This window comes from Lagopus leucura, unplaced genomic scaffold, assembly GCF_019238085.1.
Source record: "Lagopus leucura isolate 7727_CA_CO unplaced genomic scaffold, USGS_WTPT01 Super-Scaffold_1, whole genome shotgun sequence".
NCBI classification, from domain to species: Eukaryota; Metazoa; Chordata; class Aves; order Galliformes; family Phasianidae; genus Lagopus; species Lagopus leucura.
This window is the reverse complement of record NW_024962250.1, coordinates 3,579,551-3,593,275: the sequence shown is the minus strand read 5'-3', so window position 1 is coordinate 3,593,275 and position 13,725 is coordinate 3,579,551. Positions and strand designations below refer to the sequence as shown.

General features: G+C 35.1%; 1 protein-coding gene across 3 annotated transcripts in view; it reads left to right on the top strand.

Moving 5' to 3' along the window:
• The window catches only part of LRRC4C (leucine rich repeat containing 4C), a 91,448-nt gene extending 84,469 nt beyond the window's left edge, over positions 1 to 6,979 (top strand). For 2 of the 3 annotated variants that reach the window (XM_042866282.1, XM_042866274.1), the window contains one exon: positions 5,002 to 6,979. In XM_042866282.1, coding sequence (XP_042722216.1) covers positions 5,044 to 6,960 — 1,917 coding nt within the window. In that variant the 5' untranslated portion in view covers positions 5,002 to 5,043 and the 3' untranslated portion in view covers positions 6,961 to 6,979. Of the gene's footprint in view, positions 1 to 1,133; positions 1,353 to 5,001 lie in introns of all 3 variants that reach the window. The other variant, XM_042866267.1, reaches the window with a different exon arrangement.
• The last annotated feature ends 6,746 nt before the right edge of the window (positions 6,980 to 13,725 follow it).

Sequence of the window (13,725 nt, the reverse complement as noted above, 5' to 3'; positions counted from 1 at the left end):
GGGATGAGGGCTGGCCCTTGTGTGTTTTACTGTTTTGCTCAGCTAAAACAGATTGTGTGCTTGCCTCCCAGTATCTATACTGCAATTTTCTTGACTTCCTGTGCTGGCATTGCTGCTTGGAGGGATCAGTCTGAGACCCTGAGAGCATTCAGAGTTACTCAAAAGAGAGTCAAAAGAGTCACTTCTTCATAAGGTCATCCTGGGCTTTAGACCTATTTTATTACTCTTCTCCATGCTGTGTTTCGTGTAGAAACTATTTGCGGTGCTCCAGTGCTGATGTTACTGGAAGAGACTTCCCAGCATAATTAGCTGCTTACCACTCATAGATACTCTTCATATGTTTGGAAATCTGCCATTTAATTTGCAGCTCTAGAGTGGCTTGTTTACTAAAATATGCAGATATCTTTGCAAAGGGTTTTTCTCTCAATAAGCTCTTTAAAAGGGTGTGGGATACATCATACATAACTGCGCCATATGAAGTGAAGAAAAGGTGAGTTTTCTGAAAATATCTGCATATTTACTTACTAAGTTGTAAATAGTGTCCTCATCCAGAACTTTTCGGGCATAAACTTGAGGGAGTGTTGTAAAGATTTAATTGCACTGTAATCAATCACCTGATATCTGATACTTTCTTACCATATTTTTAATGCAGTGATATATAGTCTCACATCTCATTCTTTTTTCAGTGGAGATGTATAGCACCAACTGAAGTGTATTAGATTATATAATATCATAAACCATATATTAGGTTAAAGCTATGGCCTTTGCATCATGTTGCTCCGCTGTTGAAACTGTTACTCAAAGGGCTACAGACTAGATAGAAAGCTGAGTTGCCAGATGCAACTGCCAATGATACAGCCAGAGAGCTCATAAACTTGGGAAAATATCTTTGCCATCTGCATACCATATCAGATAGATCTTTCAGAAAGGTGTAGGAGTTCCTTTTTTGGAATCGAAGTCCGTTGTTAAAGGAAAATCCTACAGTGGTTGAAGTGAGTATAGACTTTATACTGGTAAAATAACAAAAAGTGATGAAAGTTTAATATGAAGCCGAAAACCTGATTATAAAAAATGGGGGAAAAAAAAGAGGGAATAAAAAAGGAATGAAAAATGAACCACCAATTTCATTACAGGGCCTGGGAGGAAGGCATCTTGACATCTCTGCATACACATTCTCGACAAAGTTAACTTTCAGTAGCATAACAGCTGTATCCTTCAAGCTGCCTCTAAGAAGAAGTCTGCAGAGATAGATTAGCTTTGTCATTCTTTACTCCATCTTCTGCATTGGAGCTTAAGAGGACAATGCTTTTTGCTTAGAGGAAAATGTGTACTACATCAGGACTAAGTATCCGGTAAGTAGAAGAGAAGTAGAAAATGCATATCAGGAGTCAATTTGAGTGAAGATTTTCTCAGTTCTGTGGAGAAAAAAAAAAAAAAAAAAAAAAAAAAACCCTAAAAAAAAACCCTAAAGAAAACCCAAAAAACAAAAGCTATATATTTGTATGTATTTGTCTCTATGTGACCATAAAGAAAAAAATATATTACTATATAAGCAGAGTTTAAGAATTCTGATTGTGTCTGGGGAATAGTCAAAGCAATAAGAGTATTCTTAGCCTTTTAAACAAATTTTAAATATATACAGCAGAGGGCACTAGTGTTATTGAATTGACCACTGAATTGATATTTTAGTACTAGACAGATGGAAACAAATCACTCAGAAGACAAAGAGTTGTCAACATAGACTAAAGAAGCATGGTCTGGAACACAGACCATGTGTGGATTTATAAAGCTAAATCTTTGTGTCTCTAGCATAATAGACAGATACTGAATAACAAATTATTCTGAGTTCCAGGTAAATCTTTATGTAAAGCCTATTAACATAAACTTCCATAATGCTCTTCAAGACTTTAAATTAATTTTCCACTGTGTTTATGTACTTGCTACATTTTTTTTCCCCCAGGCTGTTTCCACACTCTTTATACTTAAAATGACTGAGACAACACTTCCTGAATACTTAAGCTCTTAGTAATGGAAAGATGCAAGCATAAAAGAAAGTGCTGTTTTTTTTTAATATGTTCCTTCTTACACAAGGAATCTCACCACAGGATATTAGACTCATGCAAAACTTGCAGGTTGGAAGTGAGGATTTTCAAGAGGTTGCCTGGCATAGCTTCTGCTGGCCAAGGTGACTTTTTTATATCATCAGATCCTCTGTACTTCAGTCCTGTATTCAAATAAAATGCTTTTATCATTATTGTCTTTTTTAACCCATGGAGCGTGTGTGTATTGATGGAAAAAGAAGAATTTCTGAATAAAGGAGTGAATTAAGAGAATGACGGGAGATGGTGAATCAAGAAGTTGGAACAGGAAAGAAGTGCCTTGCAGGTCTTGCAGTATGGGTTGAAATGATTGGCTTTATGGAGGCTGGCAAAGCAGTTGAGCATAGTTTATGCATGTGCTGGTTGATGTTGAAGACATCTGCTCTCTCAAGTTTGTTATGCTTTCATATGCTTAGTAGTGTTTGCTACACTTTCTTGTTTCATCCAGTAGCTTGTCTAATCCTTCAGGATATCCCATGTACAGGAATGAGAGTACATAGTAGCAAAAAGAAAGGTAGAGAAGTCCTATGCCCTGTTGCAAAGCTGGCCTTTAACAGCAAATGCATACGAGACAAAACATAAAACAAAGCTACAGCTCTACAATCCACATGTGCTTACCCAGGCCACACTAGCCATATAAGAACAACAATCAGTTCTGAAGCTTGATAGGGCAGGCTGAGTTCTTCTCTCAGTTACAGTGAAGGCAATAACGTTGTTCCAGTGCAGTAGAAGAATAATTTGATGTGGTTATGCATCTGTTTTGTTACGGATTAGTGGAGTCACTAAGGAATAAGTTTTAGAAGAGTAGAAAAAAATGAGGCAGGAAAAATGATAAACCTGCACAATAAAACAAAACTAGGGACAAAAAATACAGGTAAAATATTAGGAGCTATCACAGAAGATGATTAATAAATATTCAGCATCAAAATTCATAGATCACAGATTTTAACTAATGAGCCTGAAATCAATATTAGATTCATTGATGTCTGACCACAACAGGCAGATTCCTCTTCATGGAATCCTTTTCATCCCCCTTTTTACAGATAGTTTTACTACAGTGGATTTTTTATTTAAGAAAACTTGTTTTTTAGTATGCTTTAGTGATTACTTTAGAAATGTTTATCCCTATATTTAACAAGCAAAAGCTTGGGATAGGGGTAAAGACACAAGAGCATCTTCTGAATGACCCTGTAAGCCCGCATAAAAGCAAAAGCATTACAGCAGCCACCCCTCATCAGAGTCTAGTATGTCACCCTAAACCCATGAAGCCAATGGTCAGGAGGGCTGTTATTGGCAAAAGGAAGGAAATGAGAGGCAGGAGTACTGTAACATCTGACACTACAGCCATGGTGTTCTCCAGAATCATATGACAGAAGTTAAGCCACAGAGAGGGAAGTTCAGTGACTTGCTCAAGGTTGCAGAACACATTAGTTTCATGAATCTTTCATACCAAGATTGATGTTTTATAAATAACACTTACAGAGCAAATCAAACAAACAGCCCAGATCTTCCAATTTCCATTCACTGGTATCCGTCATTGGCTTTTTTTCTGCAGTAAATTATTAAATGTGAGATGAGAACTCTTGCCAGATCTGAACCATTGTAACAAGTTCAAAAAAATGCCTAAATGAATTCTCAAAACATACATTGTCTGAATATATAATTAGAGAGAGTCTTTCATTAAATGAATTGCTGTGAGATGCAGGTTAGTATATATTCTTTACAGAAAGATAGCTTCTTCAAACAAAATGAAACAATTCAGAGCCTGGAGTGGAAAACCTTTGCCTTTTAGTATTTTATTTTACTGAATACATGTATTATGTATCAGAGTGCTCTAGGTTAGAAATATGCTCCAAGCTTGCTGTAATTTATAAGACTTCACTTTTGGCTGATTTATAGGAAATTTCATTAATCTCTACAGCAGAGGGACCTTGTAGAAAGAAGCAGATTGAAAGTTAACTGAAGGCTAGGGGCTTGAAGAATTACCACAAATGAATCAGTACTGAAAGACTTAGAATGGTAATGATCATTTTTAGTGTAAAAATCTTTTTCCTCCTTACTGTAAGATCTGTAGGATTTTTTCTTTAAGAGATGCTAATGAAATTGTCAACCCTGCAGGTACACATGTTTTTCAGCATTTAAATGGCTATTCTTATTTCTGTGTTGGGCACACATATACTAATGAGTGTTTCTCTGCTGCTGGTGCCAAACAAAAGAATTGAAGAGGAAATATCGTGAATTTGGATGATACTGTTTAATGATAGGGAAGAACTGGTGCTCAGTGTGTTTCTTTTGTATTTTGTGATTAAAATCTAAAATAGGGAGATACTGCCCTAACATTTCCATGATCTACTACATTTAGTATTAAAAGTTTTATTTTTATTCAGACTCTAATGTAGGAACTCCATTTATAATGACAAACAATTTCACCCATTAAAAAATACAGGAATTGTCACTCCCTCTTCATATTATCTGTCGTTTGAATTTATTTATAATGTGTTAAGAAAGTTGAAACCTTAAACATTCATGATTATTATCTTATTTTTTCTGGGGGGGGATGAGGGAGGTGCTTGCCACTTCTTTCAACTCTCTTCTTGATTTAGAATATTTCTCTTAAGTATGGAGTGCTGTTGAAATTGTTATCTGCCTCTGTCATCATATCACATGCATTATACTTTAGAATGAGAAGGAAAAGTCTGGACATTTCTTATCTCGTTGTGAATTACAGCTAGCATAACTGTACAGGAACTGAAATATTAGACTTTGCATAGCTATTTGTGCTACAATTTGATTAAATTGGTAGAGTTGTGTGAAAGAACTTGAGAAGTCTCTCTTTATTTAGAGAGCACATTTAAATATTTGGGATTAATTTAATGTCCTTCTTCTCCCTTCTTTCTTTCAGACTATTCAAACTCCAGAAGGACCAACACTAGATAAATTATGAATGTTGAACAAGATGACCTTACATCCACAGCAGATAATGATAGGTCCTAGGTTTAACAGGGCCCTATTTGACCCCCTGCTTGTGGTGCTGCTGGCTCTTCAGCTTCTTGTGGTAGCTGGTCTAGTGAGGGCTCAAACTTGCCCTTCAGTCTGCTCCTGCAGCAACCAGTTCAGTAAAGTGATTTGTGTACGGAAAAATCTGAGAGACGTGCCAGACGGCATCTCCACCAACACCCGGTTACTCAACCTACATGAGAACCAGATCCAAATCATTAAGGTGAATAGCTTCAAGCATCTGAGGCACTTAGAAATACTGCAGCTCAGCAGGAATCACATCAGAACAATTGAAATAGGGGCCTTCAATGGTCTGGCCAATCTTAATACTTTGGAACTCTTTGACAATCGTCTGACCACTATCCCAAATGGAGCTTTTGTATACTTATCAAAACTGAAGGAACTTTGGTTGAGAAACAACCCCATTGAGAGCATACCCTCTTATGCTTTTAACAGAATCCCTTCTCTCCGGAGACTGGATTTGGGAGAATTGAAAAGGCTTTCATACATCTCAGAAGGTGCCTTTGAAGGTCTGTCCAACTTAAGATATTTGAACCTTGCCATGTGCAATCTGCGAGAGATTCCTAACCTCACCCCACTTGTAAAACTGGATGAGTTAGACCTTTCTGGAAATCACTTGACTGCCATCCGGCCAGGTTCCTTCCAAGGGTTAATGCATCTTCAGAAATTGTGGATGATACAGTCCCAGATTCAAGTGATAGAAAGGAATGCTTTTGATAACCTTCAATCACTTGTGGAGATCAATCTGGCACACAACAATCTAACACTACTGCCTCATGACCTGTTCACACCACTTCGTCTAGAAAGGATCCACTTGCATCACAATCCTTGGAACTGCAACTGTGATATCCTTTGGCTCAGCTGGTGGATTAAAGACAAGGCACCCTCTAATACTGCATGCTGTGCCCGTTGCCACACACCTCCCAGTTTGAAAGGAAGGTACATTGGTGAGCTGGACCTGAACTACTTCACGTGTTATGCTCCAGTCATAGTGGAGCCACCAGCAGACCTGAACGTCACTGAAGGCATGGCTGCAGAGATGAAATGCCGGGCATCAACCTCCCTGACCTCTGTATCTTGGATTACTCCAAATGGATCTGTTATGACACATGGGGCATACAGAGTTCGGATTGCTGTGCTCAGTGATGGCACATTAAATTTTACAAAGGTAACTGTGCAAGACACGGGTTTGTATACATGCATGGTGAGTAACTCTGTTGGGAATACCACAGCTTCTGCCACACTGAATGTGACTGCCCTGGATAACCCCGGCTATACATATTTTTCAACTGTCACAGTGGAGACTGTGGAACCTTCTCAGGATGAGGCACAGACAACAGAGCAGGTTGGGCCCACACCAGTTACCAACTGGGAGACCACTAACATGACAACCTCACTCACTCCACAGAGCACAAGATCAACAGAAAAAACGTTCACCATTCCTGTGACGGACGCAAACAACGGGATCCCAGGAATAGATGAGGTTATGAAGACTACTAAAATCATTATTGGTTGTTTTGTGGCTATCACTCTCATGGCTGCTGTGATGCTGGTAATTTTCTACAAAATGAGGAAACAGCATCACCGGCAAAACCATCATGCTCCAACACGGACTGTAGAAATCATAAACGTGGATGATGAGCTTACAGGTGACACACCCTTAGAGAGTCACTTGCCCATGCCAGCAATTGAGCATGAGCACCTAAATCACTATAACTCTTATAAGTCTCCTTTCAACCACACAACAACAGTTAACACAATAAATTCAATACACAGTTCAGTGCATGAACCGTTATTGATCCGAATGAACTCAAAAGACAATGTACAAGAGACTCAAATCTAAAACGTTTATGACATTATGGGGTGGGGGTGGGAAAAACAAAATATGGTTTATAAAAAAAATGACACAAATGACTGGGCTAAATCTACTGTTTCAAAAAGTGTCTTTACAAAGAAAAAGAAATTTATTTATTAAAAATTCTATTGTGATCTAAAGCAGACAAAATTATGTGTATTCCTCAGAACCTCTTTTTGCTGCACTTATTTACCCTCCTCCTCCCCTTTTTAATTCCCAGCCAACCCTGGTTCCCATTTGCCATATTTTTCATAGGAGATCTTGATTCCGTACAGGAACTGGCCTAGGAAATTTTGTAAGAATTCTGTTACACTTTGGGAATTTTTATGGTGAATACTAGTGGTGAGATTCAGTCTATTTTGTCACTTCTTTTTCTCTTTTTTTGTTTTCTCATGCCCTTTATGAAATTATTCAACAGGGAATGGAATATTAGCAGCAACTTTACAAGTGAGCAAACATACAAGCAAAACTTTTTTTCCTCAATGTAATGATTTGATTATTTGCTCTGTAATTACCAAAAGGAGCATTCTGTGAAAAAAAAAAAAGGAAGAAAAAGTAAAAAATAAAATAAAATTAATCTACTTGTGAAAACCTATAAAACCCATGATCTTTTAAGCAATTCTAGAATCAGAATTTGTAGTTCAAACACTATACTAAGATTATAAATAAAATACTGTTTTTTTTTCTGTACTTGGATATAGTTCATTTTTAGTGTGGCTTTAAAGATCAAAAGCTTGTTAAAATTCTTACAACATTCTGCTTTGATGGTCCAAAAAATAATTGCGTTAAAAATAATAGTTAAAATATTTTGGATCATTACTGAAGAATAGCACAGTTTTCATTTTAGTGTACATAAGCAGCACACTAGCAAAAAAAGGTTGCTTGAATTTTAATGTAAAATTATGATTATTTTCTTCTCATGGTGTTATCAGTTATGTTTTATATTACAATATGTATTCCACAATATCAGGAAAAGTTATACAAAAAGTTTCGGGTATCACTGAATTTATTAGACAAAGGTGAAAACTATGTTCTTTTTTTGTTTTGTTTTGTTTTCTTTGCTATCTATATTTCTCAGTCAATAAGAAAATTCATTTTCTTTTCATTGCATCAAAGCTAGTGGTTCCCAGTTTAGTTGTTGTGGTAATTCTAGACATAAATATGAAATATGTTTAGATATCCATAAGATCTATAATCAGAGCTGTATCTCTATGTACCAAATTAAATCAAAATTTGAAGTTCTAACTAAGAGGAAATCCAAGAATTTTGATTAAAAACAAACAAAAAAATCAGAAAGAACAAACTTGGCCAAATCAGAAGAGAAAGGGTTAACATGACTTGTATGACAGTTAGATTGCATATAGCATAATCAGCCTATTTGAATTAAAATTCAGACTTGTTTGCCAATAGGAAGTGTACATCCTTTTCGATTCTGTTTATGTACATCTCTTGATTTAGCTTGTTGTTATAGAATGGAGTAGACCTTGTATGTTGAAAGCTAAAAGGAAGTTTTTGCATAAGGAAAAAAGAGATTCAGGACATTGTATTCTTTCAAGTGCAGAAGTTCTTCCAAATTAAACTATTTTACATATTGGCAACAAAGTAGAAGCATTTTAAAACCATTTAGGTTAAGAAAAAGAATCATGAATTAAATATCAATTTTAAATGTCTTTTCACTGATTTCTGCATTTATCTACTCATACTTTTGAGATTCAGAATCCTGTTCCAGGTGAATAATGTACCTAATTCCTAAAAAATCTCTTTGGACTGTTCTGGTATGCTACAGCATGCAGAAAAAAGATCCTCCTGAACAGTATACTTCTATTCCCTAAAATTAAGGAGGAATATCTGCCAGACAGGTTTAGGGGGTAAATATCTCTCTTTGGATGCACACTTCTCAAGGTTGCAAGGGAATGTTGCAAGAATGCCTGATTTTAAAAGGACACTGAAGGTATGTGACAATGAATCACACTCTGCAAGGAGTCTGATAAGTATAATACAGAACGAAACCCAAAGTTCTATAATAATCTCAAAGAAACATTTGGCAAGACATTATCCTTTGATGTACTACATGAAAAATAATATCTACTCTTAGAGAATTTTAATAGAGGACAAAGGTGGACCTGAATGTAAAATGCTGAAGTAGTGATTCCTCTCTTTGCCTACTTCTTCAAAGTGCATTACAGAGTTTTATTGCTGATTTCTTTTAAGCATTGTGATAAATTTTGTACAGAAATACAAATACATAGCTATTTGTACTTTGCCCATCCTTATGGTTACCAATATTACGTCCATAGTCAATGCTTATCTGACAGTTGAAAAGATTGTTTGCAGAAATCCTAAATCAACAGGTTCATGTTAAGAAATGATGGCTACTATTTAATAGCCATTTTCTAAAGCGCTTATGGTCACCATGGTTTTATAAACATGTAGTTTTTACTAACTCCTGCAGGTTAGGTTTTGGAGGTTTTGGAGCAGGACACAATTTCAGTGACAGTAATACGGTAAAGTAATGCAAAATAACATCTGTGACTATTTAAAACAATATATACATTCTTATTAAGTATTAATCAGGTTATATTGGCTAAGTGAATAATATTAAAAACAATCAAAAAAGCAATATATTCCCATGTGCTTATTGTAGGGATAAAGAAAAGGTATTTTAGTATGTTTGCTTGGGATAAGATATATATTACACAGGAATCATACTAGCTATGACTTTCTCAACATCTTCCCTATCCTTCTTAGAATTATAGAGATTATTTTTGCAGATTATTTAAATAACAAGGTTAGAAAATGTCACAGCTTAAACTTTAAACTGAGTTCTGCAACAATGTGAAAGGTGTGCTGTGCACTTTCTTGTTATGGTTTTTAAATCAAGCTAATGCAGCCTAGTGCTACTCCAAAGACTATGGTGTTAAATAAAAAAACTGAGTCTCCTGTATGGCAGAGGACAATTGATAGTAAGCTCTAATGAACTATATCGTGCAGATAACATTCTGGATGAACCCACAATCCAAAAGAGTTGTGGGAAAAAAAGTGACCTTACGAACTATTACAATTCTTAGTGGGCTCACAAGAAGTTATTTTTCAGATCATATGATGAGATTTGAAGATGTTTGCCTGTTATCCTATAAGAATACAAAGAACAAAGCATTTTCTGGACAAGTCGTTAAGTTTTACAAATCTTTTCTTATACAGAAATAACGTGAAAAGGAAAACAAGTGAGTTCCATTCAATTAACTATACAAGATAGATATTTTATTTTACTTTGAAAAGGGCTAAATGTATGAAAAGTAAATGTTTTTTTGTTTTGTTTTGTTTTGTTTTTTTGCTAAAATATTTTAATGCATTAAAAATTAAGTGTAACATTTTCAAGATTCCTTTCCCCACTGGTGGCATTATAGGTTAATCTCAGCATTTGAGAAAAGATAACCAAGTTAATATTCAAATGTATTAGCTTCATAGATACGACCATTCCTGTAGCCCTTCAGTAATGAGTGGAAAATCTTTCCAATCTATTCTCCCCATTTTCCCATTTTTATATGAATCATAGAATCATAGAATGGCCTGGGTTGAAAAGAGTCACAATGATCATCTAGTTTCGACCCCCCTGCTATGTGCAGGGTTGCCAACCACTAGACCAGACTGCCCAGAGCCACATCCAGCCTGGATGAGCTAAGTACAGCATATTTTGAAATTCTCATTTTTTTTCTAAGTCCAGGTACTGAAGGACTAGGAAATCTTAGGAGCTACCTTGTAATTTCATATTTTAAAAAAGTAAACAAAGAAGTAATATATTCTTATCTTCAAGATGTAATAAGGAGAGTTAGACTTCAGTATTTTTCTGTTTTTCTTACTGTAACTATTTCATATATCTTTTTCTCATTCATGCAGATGCCCAAGAATCTTCAGCTCAAACTTGTACATGAAATTCAGTCTACAGTTAGGCTGTAGACATTTTATTTTGGAGGTGGTATTACTTACTGATACTGTAGTAGAACAGCATCAACAGCTACCACAACTGAAATATAAGAGAGCTAGCAGGGTGTTCATGAGAAGGGAATGAGCTTGAGGAGACTCTGGAAAACCTATCTGTTAAATCTTCAATGTCTGCTGGCATTGCATACTTCTTCTGTGGTGGTGTCCCATGGAAACACTGTGGTTGTGTGTACTTTGGGGCAGAAAGAGCATGGTGTGGTAGAAAAGCTGTGAGATGGGAACAACTTCCTTGAGTACTTCCCACCTAACTGCATGGTGTAACAGCTTAGCTTCTGACATGCAGCACATGGCTTGAAATGAGGGAATTATTTTTCTTGTTTATTAGATTTAAGGTTTAGTGTGCACTAAACAGCTTTAAACCTTAAGGAATTAAAAAAAAAAAAAAAAAGCGCCACAGGTCTACAGTGTAAATTTTACACAAACAACAAAGTCATTATATTTCAACAGAATGCTAAACTTGTTTGAAGAAGTTTGGGTAAGTCTTTGCAGTATTAAGAACTCTTCGAAACAAATAAGGTTTGTACTGGAGTAGTTGCATGCTTCTATTTGCTTCAGAAAGAATAACTCATGATTTGATTAGGGGAGTTTTATTGGACAAAACAGTGTGTTTAATTTGTCTTGGTTTTAGTTTTGTTTTTTTTGTACTTTATAAACTCATGCCTAGGATGTTATTCAGAGTAATCTCCAAAGGGCTAAATTGGTGAACCCTGACTAACTTTTATAACAGATAAGTATATTCTATACTGTAATTCTAATGACGTTTTCAATTTTGGAATGATGAGGATATTTTGCAATGATGACATTATCAGATGATGATTTTATGGCTATCTTTTGTAAAAGAAAAAGGAAAATACTGTCTGTCATTTTTGAGAACATTGAAAACCCAATCTTATGCAAAAGTAGAAAATAATTGGAAAAAGAAATTGGAACATTATTGAAAATAACAGTAAATGTAACGATTCCTGGAAATCAGATAATTTAGGTGATCTTTACATCTTTTCCAATAGCATAATAAGAAAACAAAAATTTGAGTGATTTTTCTACATATTGTTTAAAATGTTAAAGATTTCTGGCTGTCCTAGCCACAAATTTCCATTTTCATTTGAATATCACAGTACGTGTATGATGTAATGTGGTCTTTCAGCTCTGGAACCATTTCTCAGACAGTCCATCCACACTTCATCCATTGCAGTTCATGTTTAACATTCTCTTGGGCTGTCCTCGGTCTTGAAATGACTTGTGCAGTGAAAGATTCTTCAGTTTCTTTGATCATCTAGTTCAATAGCAATATATGCTTCTTATATCAGTTTGGAGAAGATGGTTTCGTATGGATTATATTTGCATCAGATTTAATATATAAATGGAAATTTTATTTTATTTTGGTAGACAATGTTGAATCCTGTTAACTTCAAAAGTACTTCTGTTCCTTTCAGAGAAGTTTTAAACTCAAGTGCAAACAATAATAATAATAACAAAAATTAAAGGTAACTTATAGCTGTGACCTATGGGTCTAGACGTGTGTAGTATTTAAAAAGTGATTCTACAGATGAGATAAAAGGAACAGAAGGAATGCATAACAGAGAATGCATTAAGAATGATGGAATAAGTTACCTGGGAAAGAATCTGGTAAAAATCTACTAACTGGAGTTAGTAGATCACAGCATTAATCAAACTCCTATGCATAATTTAATTCCGTAATGCATAATTGAATTTGATTTAATTTCCTTATTTAATTTCTCGAAAGGATAGATACTTGACTGGTCTGAGTCAGTGGGAATCTAAGTTCTTTTTGTGACAGCACCCATTGCCCTGTACTTGGTTTGCCATTCACGTCACACTGTTGAACTATTCTCTGAAGCAGTCTTCATAAGGCACTCACCTCTCCACCCTGTCTTCAAATTGAATTCCAGTAGTCAGTGGGACAGAAAACAGGTCAGTGTTGTAGTACTAAGTAGAGCCTCTGAAGACCTGATTACTAAGTGTTTAAGTAATCTAAATCCTAAAAAGCTAATTCATATTTTATACTGCAAAGTAGGTTCGTAAATCATTTATGTGTTTTTGAATCTTGTATATGATTGTTTGTTATCACCAGCCATGTTAATTAACTATCCATCTTTGAGATTGAAATATTGTGTACTATTAATTAAATAGTGTGTAGAAGCTAGTACAAAAAAATTGAATTTTTTTTCTTTTCCCCTGTTGGAACCTAGCTTTCTTTGTGATAAAGTATTTGAACAAATTCTGAAGAGCTGGAGAAAGAATAGCAATATATTTGAATATCTAGGCTACAAAATATTTGCAAATTGTATAGAACTACAGTTTTTTTAAAAATAAAGGCAATAAATAACAGTGGTTTTTAATTCCTAAAAAGCAAATGCCTGAAGAAACAGTGTTTCCTGCAGTTTTTCCTTTTATTTTTTGATAGTTTACTTTTGATTTCTGCTCAAAGTTGCTTCTTCTTTCTTCTACAAACAAATATAATTTAAGAAAATGAAAAGGGAAGATTAAAAGATGACTCTGTAGTGAAGTTTGTGAATGCGCAAGTTTTACATGTGCTTACCATTCATTTCATTCTACTTTGCTGTCAGAAAAGGTTAGGAAGACTAATTACAACATGCTTATAATTTTTTTTCTCATTATTTTATAGTTTTTTTTAATATGATTTTTCTCCACCACTGATCAAATATATTTTCTTTGGATTTTATTATGTTATGGATTAGAAGCCTTTTTCCTTGCCTCTTTCTACAGTCT